Below are 13274 nucleotides of genomic sequence, written 5' to 3' on the forward strand. Positions count from 1 at the left end.
TTACACACCACTATATTAATCTAGTCAATGGTGCAAACAAATAGAATTGCTCTCTGAAAAATGTATACTGCTCCAACAGCAATCCATGTATAAATGTAATAATGTTAGCTTCCTTTCCCAACTATTCTTTGTATCCGTCATTTATTTCACATAGAAACATTCTCGTGGTGCTTGAGGGCCAGGAGAGCTGCCTGTGTCTTACTAACCAAAATGGGGAAAAAAATAAACAATGAAAAAAAATACAGCATAAAACAAAATCATCACCATCATAATAGCCTTGCCACGGCTATTTGGAGTCGGCTTTAGTAACCTGTTTTACCAATCATTCCTATCTAAGACTCCATCCTAGGTATGTGAATAAGCCTTCAAATTTCTTTTCACCACCCTAATGAAGCCCTTCAGGTCCTCTTCTCACCCTCTTTTCAGGCTGTTCAACTCTTCCTCTACTTAGACTGTATTAAAGCCATCTCCTGCTTCATTGCACATGAGTGACCATCTTAGCATGCTCTCCATCATTTTTCTCTCATGGTGATCTCTCCTAGGTTGTTTGAGATGATGCCATTCTTAATTCTACCCTTCATAGTCTTTCCACACATCTATCTCAACGTTCTCATCTCAGCAATGCTCATCCTTGATTCATTTTCTTTTTTGATTGCCCAACAGTCTTCCCAGAAAGCACAGCCAATTGAATGGTTGCCCTTCAAAAGATTTCCCTCAAGTTTCATAAGATTGCAGCAATCATGCAACAGTCCGAAGGCAAATCTCCACTTCAGCCATTTAGCTCTATTCTATTAGAAACATTCGTATCAAATTCTTCATACAGTTAAATATTAGAGCCAAGGTAATGAAATAAATCTCTTTTAGGAATCTTCTAACCATAAATTTTAACTAAAGCCTCACCACCATCACTGATCCTACTGAAGTTGATTCAGAAACTCCGTCTTGGTGATGCTCTACAATTCTAGAGTGTTTTCATGAACCTCTAAGTTAGCATTTGCTTGCTCTCTCACATCACGAACCAACAGTACCTCATCCACAAACAACAGACACCAAGGAACCTCATCTTGGACACTGGTGATCAATTCATCTATCACAAGTGTGAAAAATTAACTGCTTAATGCTGACCACTGATCAAAACCTATTGCTACTAAAAACTCATCAATCTTACCACAAGGGATTCTCATTCCAGTAACCAATGTTTTAAATATCGACGAAATTGGCCGATATATCCCACGATATCTTGTATCCTTTGGGATACGAAATACACAGGTAGTGCTGATATATCCCACATGTTCGATCTGGTGAGCATTTTCAATTTCCAATCCTTTTTTTTTTTTTTTGGAAATTATGTTAAATCAGTGTCAAATGGTTATAAATCCATTGGTTCTTCATGTTTTGCATGAAAAATCATGGAGTTGGAGCTTTGATTTCGATATCCAGTGGTTCTTCATGTTCTCCATGTTTTTTTTTTCAAAAATTTCCTTCAACCAGCTATCAATAGAGACTAATTTCGAAGTATCTAGGAGCATTTGATGAAACGATCATCACTTACACTCTAATTTCAAATTTTGAGTGTATGTGGTCGGATTTGGGGAATTTTGGGGAAAATTCAAAATTTTCCCAATTTCTCCCAAATTGCTTACAATGTTGTAATGCAAACATGAAATCAAGCATGTATGAGGGCTGATCTACTGATTTGTTAAGTCCTTGTAAATTTTCAAAAAATAAAAAACATTTTTTAATAAAAAATTATTAAATTATTATTTTTTTCTCGAAATTTCCCTTCAACTAGATGTCAATTAAGACTAATTTCAAAGTATTTAGCAGTGTTTGATGAAATGATCATCACGTACACTCTAAATGTTATGCATTCAATTTGAATATAGTTGCATTAGTTCAATCAGACAGAGCATAGCTTAGGACCTTATACAAAGGAAACCTATTATGTACACTTCTTTTTTCATATGCTATAATTTAAAAGTGTGTATAAGGTTTTTTTTAACAATTGCTGAAGTTTTATTGAAAAATTCAACTATTTCCCCCATGTTTCCCAAAAAGTGTGATAAATTACCCAATACAATCGATATATCCCGTGCGATAATTAATACGTATATGCATCCCAAGGATGCGATACCGATATTTCGAACACTACCTATAACAATAGCCTATACTTGTCTTCATAGATGTTGATATATCTTCTTGAGGCCTCTTTCCTCATCACCCCACCACATATCCCTAGGTACTCTTTAACTTTTGGTTTATCCAGATCTATAAAACTATGCAAATATTCTTCCCTTTCTCCATACTTTTTTCATCAATTGTCTACATAGAAAAATAGCTTAGATTGTTGATCTCCTTGGCATGAAGCTAAACTGATTTTTTGATATCCTTATTTCTCTTATTTCTCTTTGTTCTTGTAAATATCATGATGCTTTTCTCCACTCATCAAGCATTTTCTTTGCTACAAAATTTTATTAAAAAGACTAGTTAACAAAACCAGTCTAGTTTCACTTTCACCAAGAATCTTCCACACCTCTGGCATATCAAATGTCCCTGCAAACCTTTCTTTTCCACATCCTCAACAGGTTTACTTTCCTTGCTAGAAATTTGCAATAACATGCATGCCTTCCCAACCCCTAGAGTCTGAGGCTCCTCATAATTCTATCTTCATGACCAATCTTTATTCAACAACTTCCAAAAGAAATTTCTCCATCTTTAGCTGATCTGACAAATTTTCACTAGGACCCTCTGGCCCTCACCCTTTAAAGCATCTTACATGAATTATCTCTCTACTTTTCCGCTCCCTCAGTTTTGCTAGTTTCTATTTGTTTTTCTCGCCCTTTCTACATCTTAACCTATCTTATAAATCATCATGGCTTATATTTGGCCTTACTTCTTCACTTCCCTTTCAGAAATTTTACATCTTTAAAGGTCTTCTTCACTTTTAGTTCTATATCAATCCTTACAGCAGGACCCTCTATAACACATCCCCACCTCTATGTTTCTTTATATATGTGATTTTGGCCTTTAAATCCTCCAAGCATGTCTTTCACCACTTTATATCCAACCATATTTCTTTCATTTATACTTCCAAATTCCATTTGCTTTATTCTATCACTTTTTTTTTCCAAAATAACACCAATTCTTTCTCCTTTTGGACTCCATCATCTGATCCTCTTCTGTCGTTGGCTCTTTGCTTCCTTTCTTTCAGTTCTTAATACACATATCCAAGACCAGTAGTCTACATGTGTGGTCATATGACCAGGTGGTATGACTTCATAATTCCTGCATGATGATGGCTTTGCCCTTCAAGCAAAGAAAAAGACAATTTCTGGTAAGTATGGTCCACTCCTGAAAGTCACCAAATGCCATCCCTCTTTTTAAAACACATCACTATTTCCACCTCATACATATGTGTGTCAAACCACCCAAGGATTGCTTCTCCTGACTCATTTCTTTCTCTGAACCCATATCCTGCATGTAAACTATCATACCCGCTGCTAACAACATGGTCTTGTAGTTGTCACCTATAAATATTCTCTGTCTGGCAATCCTAGCATTAGCCATCAATTACCTCCAACTCCTAGAACTGTTTCTTAATACTTTTTCCCTGCCTCGCCTAAAGTATAAACGCACTAATGATGTTAATTATCACCTCATCCAAAACCATCTCAACTGTCATAAGCTTGTAACTTACAAGCCATTCCCTTTAACTCCCATAATTTCATCATTAAAAGTATTTGTCTACAACCATCCCTACCCCATTTCTAATATTATCCTTTCTCATGTGCATCAGCTTGTATCCACTGGCAATCTCTTTGGCTTTTGCTCCTTTCCACCCTTTTCTCTCTTGTTGGTAATTTATATTAATCTACCTTTTTCAATTATATCCACCAATTCTATGCTCTGACAAAGTGCCGACGTTTCAAGGCAACAAATTTTCCTCATACGAACTTCCTTTCTTTACCTGCACTCATCCAGTCCAGAGTATGAACCGTTGCCCACTTTCCCCTACAATAGGGACTCGGTCCAGTGCCTCACTTATGGAGAATACCATACTTCCACCACAGCTGGGTTTATAGATTGTGGCATGTTACTTTCATTAATAATACAAGTTCGGGTGCATCGCTTCCAGCAAACATCCTAGGATGATCAAGATTTAAAATAGGAATCAGCATTATTGCTTAGCAAACATTTAATAACATGCTACTTACCTGACATCCTCTACCTTACCCAGGCTGGCAGAGGTGCAAATGGGTTGGGTTGGGTCAGGTTAAGGAGAATTCTAGACATGACCAGTTTAATAATCGAGTCTAGATTTTAGCCACATGCCCCATCCATTAACATATTGTTCAATTGCCTTTAAACTGAATGGACTTGTAAGGTTCGGTTCTAGATCAAGTTCAAGCCGGGTATGTGTCGGGTCAATTTTTGGATGATCCAAATCTTCCACACTTAAAAGTCAGGTCAGGAGTGCGGTGGGGCAGATCAAGACATCTTTGAGAGGTTCTGGACCGACCCATTTAATAATCAGGGTGGGTCCAATTTCAAATCCAAACCAGTTTATTATCAGGTTGGGTCCATTGACCCTTGGGTTGACCCAACCCATTTGCACCCCAACAGGCTGGGGACCAGCGGACGCTGACTACTAAGCAGAAACATTATGTCAAGGTAAATGTGAATACAACATTATGTTGAAAAGAAAATTGACTTAAGCAATTAAAAAACTGCAAATGTGCATACAACATTACACAACCTAAGCAATAACTTTGACCTCACCACCTGCTATTGTTAAGAAAACATCTCTGCAGAGAACAATCAAGTCTATAAAGAAAGAGAAGAAAGGGGTTACCTGGCTAGCCTCATGCACATCAGTCACTATGGGAAGGTCGTACATTGTTTTGACCTTTTCAAGGATCTGCATTTGAGACAGTGTAATAAGAACAATGATCAAGTCTCTGGAAGAACTAATGTAAAGGACAAAATAGGGACTGCATATTAGGTATATTAAGCAAGCCAAAAAAATCACAAAACAAGACACTTGTTTAGAGTTTTTCAGAGATGCCAGTGTCCCTAATAGTGCATCAAATTGATTGCTAACCATCGATTTTGTTAGCAAGTCACACGCGCACGCGCACGCACACACACAGGTGAAGGGTCAAAAGGACACGTAACTGGGAGCAAGTGAGCCGGATTTTGAAATGAAAGTGGAAATGGAAGTTGAAAAGTGGTTGGAGGCAGATTTGATAAAAGCGGTTGAGTACTTGGATTGGCTCTCATGTCCCTGTGCCCAAAAAGGATGGGTGAATCCGGTTCGAGTCTTCATTGATTGGGTTGCTCTTGGGTACATTCAGGGATTATTATGCGCAAAAAGCTGATACCTATCAAGCTAATAAAGTGTCAAAATCACATGTGAATGAACATGTTTTTCACATCCAGCTCGTCAGTTGTGCTGATTAGTGCACCCTCGTAGAGGGAGGAGTGGGCTCAAGTCCCACTGTATTGGTTAATCCAAAAAGAAAGAAAGAAAGAACAGGTTCTTTCTATCGATATCATGTTTGCATGATTACACTAAATGGCATTCATATTTTTCACTCAACCATAGTACTGGACAAAAGATACCACTTTCATATTGCACATGGGACACAAAATAGATCATTAATTTCATCTAATGCTAACATTAGGAAAAGCAAAAAGAAGAGAGACATAAGAGAAAGATGGAGAGTGGGAGTGAAGAGGAAGAGGAAGAAGAGAAAGAAGACTTTTTAGAGAAATGCAATACTTGTGTTAGATTGTTAGTCCCTCTTGACACACAAACGCATAGAAACACATATTAACATCAGAAAAACAGTCTTCGCAGAAATACAACAATTGCTCTATGTGATGGAATAGAGCAACCGCATCGCCGTCCCCTGCTTGGAAAGACAACCCTAACTTCTCCCTACCCTGTTAATAATATCCTTAGTCCAGTCCAACACCTCTGCTGACATGGGAATATCACTGGGTTCGCCTGTTGTAGTTGCTTCTTCTTGGCGGATCTCCGAGCCTGCGCACAACAAGCCCTTGAAATTCCTGACGTGGCTTGGAGAGGAGTAATGTCCAACGTCTCATACCTTGCCCTCCTGCCCCTACTCGACCCTACTGGTTTGTTGTTGTTGTTGTAATTCACTGGACTTTCAAGTATCAATAACTCCCGCTGCCCTCTGATGGCTCATCTTGAAGACGGATTGTGGATAAACTTTCCCCTCTGCAATATGTGATGGAATAGAGAAACCGCATCGTCGTCCCTTGCTTGGAAAGACAACCCCAACTTCCTCCCTACCCCGTTAATAATATCCTTAGTCCAGTCCAACACCTCTGCTGACATGGGAATATCACACTGGGTTCGCCTGCTGTAGTTGCTTCTTCTTTGCAGATGTCCGATATTGTGCACAATAGGCCCTCAAAATTCCCGACGTGGCTTGGTGAGGAGTAATGTCCAACGTCTCATCCATCTCGTCCCTTCGCTCTTCTTCACCTCCTACCGTGAGAGTCACGGCCACCGCACTAGGGCTTCTCTCGAAAGAAGAGCCCGAGACCATAGTGACATCGCCTATGAGGCATCTAGAGGAACCGGATTAATTCACTAAATTTTCAAGTCTCATAACTCTCGCTGCCCTCTGATGGCTCGTTTTGAAGACCGATTGTGGATAATCTTTCCCCTCTGCTCTATGTGATGGAATATAGCAACTGCATTGTCGCCCACTGCTTGGAAAGACAACCCCAACTTCCTTCCTACCCTGTTAATAATATCCTTGGTCCAATCCAACACCTCTGTTGACATGGGAATATCACTGGGTTTGCCTACCGTAGTTGCTTCTTCTTGGCAGATCTCCGATCCTGTGCACAACAGGCCCTCGAAATTCTCGACGTGGCTTGGAGAGGAGTAACGTCCTACGTCTCATCCATCTCGTCCCTTTGCTCTTCTTCACCTCCCACCACGAGAGTCGGGGCCACCGCACTAGGGCTTCTCTCGAAAGAAGAGTCCGAGACCATAGTGACATCACCTGTGAGGTAGCTAGAGGAACCGGATGCACCCCCCCCCCCCCCCTGCGCGAGAGTCAGGGCCTTTGCTCTTCTTCACCTCCCACCGCGAGAGTTAGGGCCATCGCACTACGGCTTCTCTCGAAAGAAGAGTCCGAGCCCATAGTGACATCACCTGTGAGGCAGCTAGAGGAACCGGATCCTCCCCCCCTATCTCACACACCCCCCAATGAAGGTGATTCTTGGCCCAATGAAAGAGGAATTTAACACATAAGTCTTCTAAGGAGAAAGGTAACAAATTTCCCTCACTTTGCACTTTGGCTTTGGAGGTCGTTGGATTCGAGTGCCTTAAAGATCTATATGCGTACTTTGGCCCAATTGTAAAGAATTGCAAAAAATGGGGCATGTGATGGCTATCTATTGCATTATGGGTTCCTCTTCAAGGGAGTCCAACTATGTGTTCCGGATTGTTCACTTCGATAGGCTATTATTATGGAGCTTAGCAGTGGGCTTAGCGGTCACTTTGGGACTTTGGGTGTGATGGATGAGACATGACTCGGTACATGAAGAGACGTGGAATTTGCCAAGCTTCGAAGGGGCATGCACAAAACACGAGACTTTACAGGCCATTTCTGATTCCTATGCCTCCTTGTGTTGATATTAGCAAGGACTTTGTGTTGGGGCCTCCTAGAACCCAACAAGGTATGGATTCTATTTTTGTCGTCGCGGATCGTTTCTCAAAGATGGCTCATTTTATTGCTTGCAAGAAGATTATGGATGTTACCCATGTTGCTAAATTGTTCTTCAAAGAGGTTGTTCACTTGCATGGCGTACCGAAGTCCATCACCTTGTACCGAGACGCAAAAATTTTAAGTAATTTTTGGAGGATGTTGTGAAAGAGGATAGGCATTACTTTGTGATATAGTAGTGCATATCATCCCCCAAAGGGATGGCCAAACTGAGGTAGTAAATAGAAGCCTTGGAAACTTCTTGAGAAGCATTGTAGGGAACAAAACAAGACGATGGGACTTGGTTTTAGCACAAGCAACATTCACATTCAATAGCTCAACATTCTAATGGGAAAACCCTTTCAAGGTTATTCATGGAAGGATCCCCAATCATGTGCTAGACTTAGCCCATTTACTGATTGAGGGGGGGTCAAGCAAGGAAGTGAAGGACATGGGGACGAACATGCATGACATCCACGAACAAGTGCGGAAGAGTTTGGAAGAAAACTATAAAAAAAAGATATACAAAGAAGATGCCAACACACATAAGCATTTCAAGGTGTTTGCGGAAGGCGATTTGTTTATGGTGTACTTGCGCAAGGAACGATTTCCGACCACACCTACAACAAGTTGAAGCCAAAGAAAGTTGACCCGTGTCGAGTGTTGAAGAAAATCAATGACAACGCATATCGGATCGAGCTCCCGGAAGGCTTAAACATCTTGCCTATTTTTAACATGGTGGACCTTTTTGAATTTCACGAAATGCTGATGAAGCGAATAGGGGTAACTAGGTAATTTTCATAGTGCTTTGGTTGGGCCTTCTATAAAAGGGGGGGGTTCTAGAGGAAGTAGGGGACTTTTTGGCATTTTACTTCCATTTTTAAGAGGGCTCTTGTCTAGAGAGTGAGGTTGGAGGAAAACTTATACCCATTCACCATAGTGAAATCTGTCATTTCTCTGCTTCTTCCATGATCTTCTTGTATTTCTATCCCCTCAACTCCATTTGCATTAAAGTCCCCACGGAGAAAGTCATTCTTGACATCAAGTTGATGGAGAAGCCATGATAAATTGGCAGTCGGGGTGAGTAACACGTGCAGAGAATGAAGTTTCAGAACAAGAGCAAAAGTCCCATGGAAGTCCACCCCCTGAGTCTGAGTAAAACCTTTGGCCACAAGATAAGCTTTGTACGGCTCAACATATCCGTTTGGTTTATGTTTGATAGTGAAGACCCCATTTACATCTAGTTGCCTTTTTCCAATGAGGCAACTTAACAATATCCCATATTTGATTTTTTTTTCCGCAAGGCATGCCTCTCCTCTAATATGGCATGTTTCCACTAAGGTAGTTGAAAGCGTGACGAACGCTCGAAGGAACTGTGACAAAAGAGATAGGAAAGAATCCATATGAAAGTGAAAGAGAATTGTATGGAATGAAGTTGGCAAGGGAATATGCAGTACATGAACACTTTTCTGCGTGCAAAGCAATGCGACAATAAAAAAGGATTGGGTAAAGAAGTAATACCTAAGTCTAGATCAGTTGAGTGGAGAGGGGCCATGGTGGGAAAGCCATTACATTGTTTATTCCTTTAAACATATGCTTTAAGGCCACCAATCTGTTGAGTAGGAAGAGACTAATAAGATGGAGAGAGAGTTGAAGATTCAATACTAGATATGGAGAGGAACAATCAAATACAGGAAGAGGTAAACAATAAGGCATTGGAGACTCCTCCTAATGAGGGGAATTGAGAGACTTATGTGGAGAGGAGTAATACGGAATATCTTCAAAGGTCACATCCATCGAGACAAACCGTTTTACAATGATGCCAGGGGCATAACATTTGTATCCTTTTTTTACAATAATAACCTAAAAAGATACATTTAATAGCTTTGGCATTTAATTTGTCTCAATGGATGCTAGGAACATGAACAAAGCACACACAGGCAAACACCTTAGGGTGAATAGGAAATAAGGGTTGCTTGGATGGCGCTTAACACAAGATCAGCCTGTAAATTTTTTGGAACATTCTTTTGAAGAAGAAGAGCCCAGGCTACTTCAAGAAGATGTCTATTCTCTCTCAACCACTCTATTTTGCTTGGGAGTATAAAGACATGTGGCATGAGATTTTACACCATTTCCCAAGCAAGTAGTTTTGAAAGGCAGTTGAGATATATTCACCACCATGATCAGAACACTAGATTTTTGAATTGGTTGGTAATCATCTTATGGAATTCGAAAGATGGAGAAAACTTCATCTTTGGATTTCATAAAATAGACCCAAGTAGCTCAAGTACAATCAGTCATTTATGAAAGAAACACAATATGTATAACCAAACACAGAAGGCACTGGAGAAGAGTCCCAAACATTAGTGTATAAGAGCGAAAGGGACATCACACTTTGCAATAGAGGACTAGCTAGATGATCGGCAATGTTTTTATCAATTGACATATCTTACAGAATAATTCATTCACACTTCTAGATATAAACAAAATAGGGAGTAACAACTTGAGACTACAAATCGGTATATGACCAAGATGGCACGATGCCAATACAAAAGCCAATCTGTAGCTAACTAGGATGAAACTGAGGTCTAAAGAGATAATCCAACATCATCCGAAGGTCGAAAAAGATAAAGTTCATCTTGCTCACGATCCACCCCAATCCTCTGGATAGTCGTCAGCTCTTAAAAAACACAGTGAGAATGAAAAAAGATTGCACAACAGTTAAAAAATCAAATAAGACAACTAACAGAAAATAAGTCGCAAGATAATTTGGGGACATGGAAAACATAAGACAAGTGAAAGATGGTGACACATTGATGGTTCCGACCCCTTTAACATGAGTATAAGAGCCATCCGCAAATTTTACATAACTGTCAGATGAAGATAATGACAAGCGTGAAACAGTGAAGTCATACTAGTTATATGATCTAAAGCTCTGGAATCAATGACTGAGGACAGACTGACAGTGGAAGTGAAGACTAAATGCGCAGAAACTAATGTACCTGATGGATTTGACATTGCTGAGAGGAAGAGGTTCAAGGAGGGCCAGATGACGATGCAAGTCAGCAATTTCATTAGAAGGCAACTGCCCACTAGGAGATCTTAAACTCTGGAATTTATCACAAATATTGTCAAATGAGTAAGTTGTAGCCACAAGTGCCTTGCACGGTGGTCAATACACCAGATTCCAACTTGTATCTCTAATGTGCCTGAGATGTCCACAATGAGTACAAACTAACTTGTCAAGCTCATTGCTTGATAAATTGCTTAGACCCCTTCTAAGATCAATACAACCACGATCCATAACCCCATAACTACGATGAGACTGACCATGACTTACACCATGACCAGAATCACCCTGCCCCAAACCATAACCCCCAGATCCAAAACAATCACGGGCCAAGCGTGGCACCATCTACCAATACTTGAACTAAGCAGGGAAATCTTGATCATGAGAACTAAGCGTAGTATCTATCATAAATTTTCTGCAACTTTCTTCTTGTTGAAGTAAAGAGATGGCAGTCTCAAGTGAAGGTTGAGGTTCCTAACTGAGAATTTGGGCCCGAATGGTTTTGTATTCTGAATTAAGCCTGCAAAAAGATCAAAAATATGTTGCTCCTCGATCACAACTCGTCACTCCTGAGCACAACATGAACGGATTGGTCTATAGTGACCCAACTCCAACTACGAACCACCAAGTGTTGTATAATAATCTCCCAAAAATCTCTGCCCCTGACAAATATTAGCAATCTTTCAGATCTCTGCCCCTGACAAATGTTAGCAATCTTTCGGATTAACTGAAAAACCTGAGCTACATTTTTCTTCTAAGAATAGGCTGCCGCAATAGAATCCCACATTTTTTAACAGTTTAACTGTACCCAAAAGTATCACCAATTTCAACATTCATTGAGTGCGACAACCATCCGATATTTATCATATTATCGGCTTCCCAATCCACATAAGAAGGATTTGACTTCTCAGGTGCTGGAATAGTCCCATCTATCACATTATTGGCTTCCCAATCCACATAAGATGGATTTGACTTCTTAGGCGCTAGAATAGTCCCATCTATGTATCCCAATTTTTTCGACCACCAATAAACATAAGGTCTGATTAGGATGATGACTAATAATTCGAACCATCAATCTAATGTGGGTAATTTTTCAACCTGGATTGTCACTTACCAAGTACACTAACCCCCATTTGAATGTGAAGATATGCCTTCCATTTTGCCAAAAAAATCACTCCAAGCTGCTAAAGACCACCCAAGCACACTCTCAACTACATACACACTACTACCCACTACTCCAAACTACCCGGAACCACTCAAGGCTGACCACAACAACACATGTACAAGTGCAGCAACTATCTTAACACACATCTAAGCCCCATTTGAGGAAATGGCATCAGAAACAGTAAGAAAATACCTAAGACAGGGTTGTACAACCATTTTTCCTCACAAAATACCTCATAACTTCCTCAAATCTCACCTAATCAATGTGATACTTGTTCTAATAGATGGGAAACCCCAAACCTCAGCAAACCCCAATGAAAAACCAATACAAGAAAATTTGTGGAGAGAAAAACAGGAATCGGCAGTCTTTCCAGACTTCTTCTGTTTTGGCTAGAACTCCAAAAACTTACCAAGAAATCTCATAAAAATCACAATAGATCTTCTAAGGTCATGCTTTTCCAGATCTCATACTTTTCTACCACCATGGGGCCATTCGATCATACACCACTAACGCCACCCATACAGACAATGACAAAAATTATGAGCCCCACCAAAAAGATCTTCAATCAGCACAGGAATCCCTCTCTGATACCAAGTAGAAAGAGTAGAAAGAAGAAAGAGAGATAAGAGAGATGGAGAGTGAGACTGACAAACAAGAGGAAAAAGAACATTTGTGTTAGTCCCTATTGACTAACTTTTGTGTGTGTGTGTGTGGACATGAGAAAAACATATACTGCTCAATACAACAATAAAATACGCATGCACACACATTCACATTCCCTACACTAACAAGATAAGAACCATTGTTACCTTCAATCCTTCAGCCATACCGGGACCACGGAATGATTTTGACGATGTGCGGTTAGCTTTGTCAAAGCTTGACTTGAAAACCAGCGGCAACCCAACTCTGGAAAAAGTGGAGTTTAAAATATCTACATTAGCAACCTGACATATAATACCCCAATATTTTTATACTACATTTCTTCACCTAAGCACGAGCATTGCTAGCCAGACACATACTTGGTGGTGATACTCTTTATATGTTTGGCCATCCGTAGAATATGCTCCTCAGATTCAATAACATTGGGGCCTGCTAATACGAAAAAAGGTTCTGCAGCCTGCTCAGAATTGGTGTAAGCAAAAAAGCATACATGTCAATATTACATGCAAACATCGTCACCCACTTCTTTATAAGGGACCTACTAAAGATATAAAGGTGGTTTACTGACTATTTTTTAAGTGTAATTGCATCACAGAAACATGATCTTAAAAAGGAACATATAGATAAA

General features: G+C 40.0%; 1 protein-coding gene across 4 annotated transcripts in view; it reads right to left on the reverse strand.

The window, feature by feature from the left end:
• LOC131240284 (2-dehydro-3-deoxyphosphooctonate aldolase) overlaps nucleotides 1–13274 on the reverse strand; it is a 32528-nt gene that overhangs the window by 10668 nt on the left and 8586 nt on the right. For all 4 annotated transcript variants that reach the window (XM_058238410.1, XM_058238413.1, XM_058238411.1 and 1 more), the window contains 3 exons: nucleotides 13006–13103; nucleotides 12796–12892; nucleotides 4853–4918 (listed from right to left, as the gene is read on the reverse strand). In XM_058238410.1, the coding sequence (XP_058094393.1) occupies nucleotides 4853–4918; nucleotides 12796–12892; nucleotides 13006–13103 (261 nt within the window). The remainder of the gene's footprint in view (nucleotides 1–4852; nucleotides 4919–12795; nucleotides 12893–13005; nucleotides 13104–13274) is intronic.

This window comes from Magnolia sinica, chromosome 3, assembly GCF_029962835.1.
Source record: "Magnolia sinica isolate HGM2019 chromosome 3, MsV1, whole genome shotgun sequence".
Taxonomy (NCBI): domain Eukaryota; kingdom Viridiplantae; phylum Streptophyta; class Magnoliopsida; order Magnoliales; family Magnoliaceae; genus Magnolia; species Magnolia sinica.